Source organism: Penaeus vannamei, chromosome 24, assembly GCF_042767895.1.
Source record: "Penaeus vannamei isolate JL-2024 chromosome 24, ASM4276789v1, whole genome shotgun sequence".
NCBI lineage: Eukaryota > Metazoa > Arthropoda > Malacostraca > Decapoda > Penaeidae > Penaeus > Penaeus vannamei.
The window spans coordinates 12,080,599-12,085,598 of NC_091572.1; the positions used below are offsets into that span (position 1 = coordinate 12,080,599).

The window sequence follows — 5,000 nt, forward strand, 5'->3', positions numbered from 1 at the left end:
GAGGTCAGTTTCCCTCTCGTCCCGATAACGTCAACTTCGAGGATGTAGATGGCGTTGCCCGAATTCGAGACTTGCTCATCATTGAAAGCCGAATTCGAGATGCTATTGCCCATGGTTACATTGTTGACAAGTCTGGTAATCGCATTGATATCATGAATGAACATGGTATTGACATCCTGGGAGACGTTATTGAATCATCTATGTACAGTCCTAATGTCAGATACTATGGGGCTTTGCATAACACTGCCCATATTGTTCTTGGTCGACAGGGTGATCCTCATGGAAAGTACCTTTTACCCCCTGGCGTGCTCGAGCACTTTGAAACTGCCACACGTGATCCTAGCTTCTTTAGGCTTCATAAATATATGGATAACATCTTCAAAGAGCACAAGGACTCCCTTCCTCCTTACACTAAGGAAGAACTGACATTCGAAGGTGTAAATGTTGATGCTCTATCTGTTGATGGTGAACTGGAGACTTTCTTTGAAGACTTTGAATATAGTCTTCATAACGCCGTTGATGACACAGAAGAAATTGCAGATGTGGAAATCTCTACTTACGTGCCTAGACTTAACCACAAAGATTTTGCTTACAACATTGACGTTAGCAACAATCAAGGTGCGGAGGTACTAGCGACAATCCGCATTTTCGCCTGGCCTCATCGTGACAACAATGGTATCCAATACTCATTTGATGAGGGTCGCTGGAATGCTATTGAACTCGATAAATTCTGGATCAAGTGTATGTATTCTCATTTTCCAGCCAATCGCGCTTGACAATTTTAATGTGTTAATTGACTATTTGCACTTTACCTCATACTTCGTTCCTTTATAATCGCCTCTATATAAATCTCTTTGTTTTTACTTCAACAGTGGCACCAGGAGTCAACCACATTGTCCGGAAGTCTTCGGAATCTGCAGTGACTGTCCCTGACGTACCAAGCTTCCAGACCCTCTTCGACAAGACCAAAGAAGCCCTGGCTGGCTCAGACTCCGGACTAAGAAGCTTTGAGAGTGCCACTGGCATTCCTAACCGATTCCTCATCCCCAAGGGTAATGAACAGGGTCTGGAATTCGACCTTGTTGTAGCCGTCACAGATGGCACAGCTGATGCGGCAATGGATGCACTTCATGAAAATACCGAATTCATTCACTACGGTTCCCACGGCAAGTACCCTGACAAGCGCCCACATGGCTACCCTCTGGATCGTCGAGTTCCAGATGATCGTGTGTTTGAAGAACTTCCCAATTTCGGACACATTCAAGTTAAGGTCTTCAATCATGGTGAACATATCCATAGTCACTAATCCCACGGAAACTGAAAATGGTTGTTGTTATACTCGGTTAGAATCTGTAAAGAACTCCAGATTTGTTTAATAAAGTTCATGTAAGCAAATAAAAAAAATACAATAGTATTCCTTGACTTTGCTCTTTGTCATTTCACATTCGTACATTTTTTTGGTAATCCTTTTTTCTCTTTCGTTGTTTTTTATGTTGTATATATACATGCATATACATGTCTGTATGTACATATGTATGTATATAAATGTGTGTGTGTGTGTTTATATGTATATGTGTACATATTCAAACACACACACAAGGCGTGTGTTTGAAAGGTGTGTATATATAAAAATATAGAGAGAGAAAGAGTGGAACGAATACCTACTCGCATTGATATATATATATATATATATATATATATATATATATATATATATATATGTGTGTGTGTGTGTGTGTGTGTGTGTGTGTGTGTGTGTGTGTGTGTGTGTGTGTGTGTGTGTGTGTGTGAAATATATGTAATATATGATACATATATTACTGATGGGCGATACTTTTTTATTCGATTACTTTGATTACTCGCGACCAGTAATCGATTATTTTTCGATTACTTTCACCTACAATTAAAGTGTGTGTGTTGAAACGGTTCCCGCCGCCCTTTCCCCCCGCCCAATTCCACCACCGCCTCCAGCGCCCGAGCAACGGGCGTGAAGAAACAAGGCGAGTAAACTCCGGCCGGAAAATGTCTAATAAATAGAGAGGAAGTAATACTTCACAAGCAGGCATTTGAACAAGAAATCTATGGCACCAACTTATGACCAAAAGTGTCTTGGTGAGTCGTGGTAGACTGACCTATATTGAGACGGTTATTGTGTGTGTGTGTGTGTATGTGTGTGTGTGTATGTATATAATCTTATAGTATGTATATGCAGATGTAGATATATGCACATACAATATATAGCTAGCTAGATAGATAGAGAAACAAATAGACATGTGCATTGTTTAACACCGCTCTTTGATGAGGGTCATTATCACTATCAAACTTGGGAGCGGACGATCCACCCATACATTTGGCTAATACTTTCTTCCTAATTATTGCCAAGTGAAGATCTATCCTTAATAGCACACACACACACACACACACACACACACACACACACACACACACACACACACACACACACACACACACACACACACACACACACACACACACACACGCACGCACACACGCATATACACACATAAACATATATAATGCCGTAACATCTTGCTATAAAATGAAGAGCAATACTCACAAGTCCGACACATTATATACAACTTAGATGTACACAATCGCTCCTTCTAATAAATCCCAAGAAAGAAGCGATGGCACAGCAATGGCGGTGAAATCATGTAACATAAATTTTGACTTCAAAAATCACTTCAGAGTTCCTAGCGGTCGAGGAAAGCACACCAAAATCATCCATTATATTGGCAACATTGTATATTCCACAACGTTGTCCCTGCCTTTCACAACTAGATTTAATGGAGGTCGTAAGGAACAATAAACCTAAATACTTAAAGGGGGAATTATTATATATGACGCATTATTCTTGTATAAATACATGCATTATATATATATATATATATATATATATATATATATATATATATATATATATATATATATATATATATATATATATATATATATATAATACATGTATGTATATAAATATATATATATATATATATATATATATATATATATATATATATATATATATATGTATGTATATATATATTCAGACAGACAGAGACAGACAGACAGACAGACAGAGAACGAGAGAAAACGTCCCGTAAATCTTGCAAAAGATGATAGATTCGGATATCCTGCACACTACTTCCGATTTCATTGTGAACTTGATCCGCATGACATTAGATAAGAGATAGATTTAGTCCCATAGACTGAGAAGCGTTTATGTCGCGTTAATATCTACGGTCATTAGTGACGTATACAAAATATAGCAATAGGCCGAGGCTTGGGGGCAAAGCCCGTAGGTAAGGCAAGGTTATACCGTAACATGATAGAGTATTGTAGCAAAAAGGTAAAAAATGAGTTTACAATTTGGACAAAATGTGTTAGATTGTCTAAAGTTGTACCGGTTGTTGGTTAGTATGGAAGTGAAAAGGGGGAAAGCAAACGGAGTACAAAGGCCGTTCATGACTGACAAAACCAGTCTTTCATCCTTTCAGCACGGTTTTACACATCGGGATGAGGAAGGGGATAAAGAAGAGAAGGAAAAGGAAAGAAGAAAAGACTATGCAAAATTAAGTGAGGGTTAAGATACAAGGCAGGGATGATGCTTGTTCTGTGAATTATTCTAAAATTGTGAATTCTTATTGGTAAATGGTTTATAGAAAATATTTCTGAGGATCTAAACTGCAACTTTGTGTGTTTGGTTGCGTAAGGCGCTGCTCTTTTGTTTTGGTAATATGTGTTTGTTTTGGTTGGCGCGTCTCCCTGCCCGCCACATGATCACTGAAATTTACTTATTTCTTGGCTTTGTACCACCACACGGCAGAATTTCAGTCTGTTCTATCAAGCGTGTATTATAAATTTGTAAAACAATTGGTGTGAGAATTTCAGTCAAAGTTACAGATTAAGATCACCCTAATAAGGTTCTTGTTTATCATCATTTGTTGAGATTTATTGATGTGTTTTGTTTATTTTTGCTATTGCTTTTACATTTTGTAAACTAATTTGTTAGAGCTAACTGTGACATACTGAAATGAGGATGTTGTGATTTAATCTTCATGCAGTTTGCTACTGGGACAGTGGCCAATGTTGTAAATTTGCTGCTTTGGTTATTTAATGTAAATAATTGAACATTGAGAGAGATTGATAGATAATTTAATATTGTCTTTGTATGCTGTTTATGTGCAAAGTGAAGTTTTATTTGACTAATATGTTGAAATATTTTTCTAATATTGATTGTTTTGTTCAAATACTGGAATCATATGTTTTCTTTATATCTGTTATTAGATTTTGCTTGCATTATTCCTTTAGGATGTCCTGTTTATATGAATATTGAATATGATCAAGTATATTATGTATGTTGAATTATTACTCTGAAAATTTGATTTTTGTATAATTTTGTTTTTGTGTTGTCCAGCATACTTTGATAAGCAATTGTTATAACACTATGCATGCGATTTAATAAAAGTGGATCCGACACATGGCATATAATTACCCAGCAGCGGCTGCTAATGAAACGCGCCCCACACTGAGCCTCAGTCTCCGTCTCCTAATCCCCCCACGACGGCGACCATGGGACCAGGAGGGAAGGGACTGATAAGATATAAATCAACAGGACATTTGAGACAAAAAGTATTGTCAAGAAACATATCGTTATCTCTGTAAACATGTTGTCTCAGGATTTTGCACCATACTATGAGGGAGATATGATCAATTTTCTAAATCCACCCTTTTTGCTCTTTTGAATGTCCCAGACGGTAATGACTTATCCAAGGGTAGCATAAACTTGAGTATCACACTGAAATGCATTTATAAGTAAAAATATAAATCTTGGAAATGTGTAAAAGATATGAACTAAAAAATATAAGAAATACTGGATCATGCACTACACACGACACTTTTACAACACAAGAATTTCTTTGAAAGGAAGGAAACAGCAGTCACAGTCTGGATCATACGGGCTCATGGGTTGTCCTGTG

The 5,000-nt window shown here is 37.3% G+C and overlaps 1 protein-coding gene across 1 annotated transcript in view; it reads left to right on the forward strand.

Moving 5' to 3' along the window:
- LOC138866102 (hemocyanin subunit-like) overlaps positions 1 to 1,404 on the forward strand; it is a 5,700-nt gene extending 4,296 nt beyond the window's left edge. The window contains exons 2-3 of the mRNA XM_070138010.1: positions 1 to 741; positions 873 to 1,404. The exon at positions 1 to 741 is cut by the window's left edge and continues 783 nt beyond it. Coding sequence (XP_069994111.1) covers positions 1 to 741; positions 873 to 1,306 — 1,175 coding nt within the window. The 3' untranslated portion in view covers positions 1,307 to 1,404. The remainder of the gene's footprint in view (positions 742 to 872) is intronic.
- The last annotated feature ends 3,596 nt before the right edge of the window (positions 1,405 to 5,000 follow it).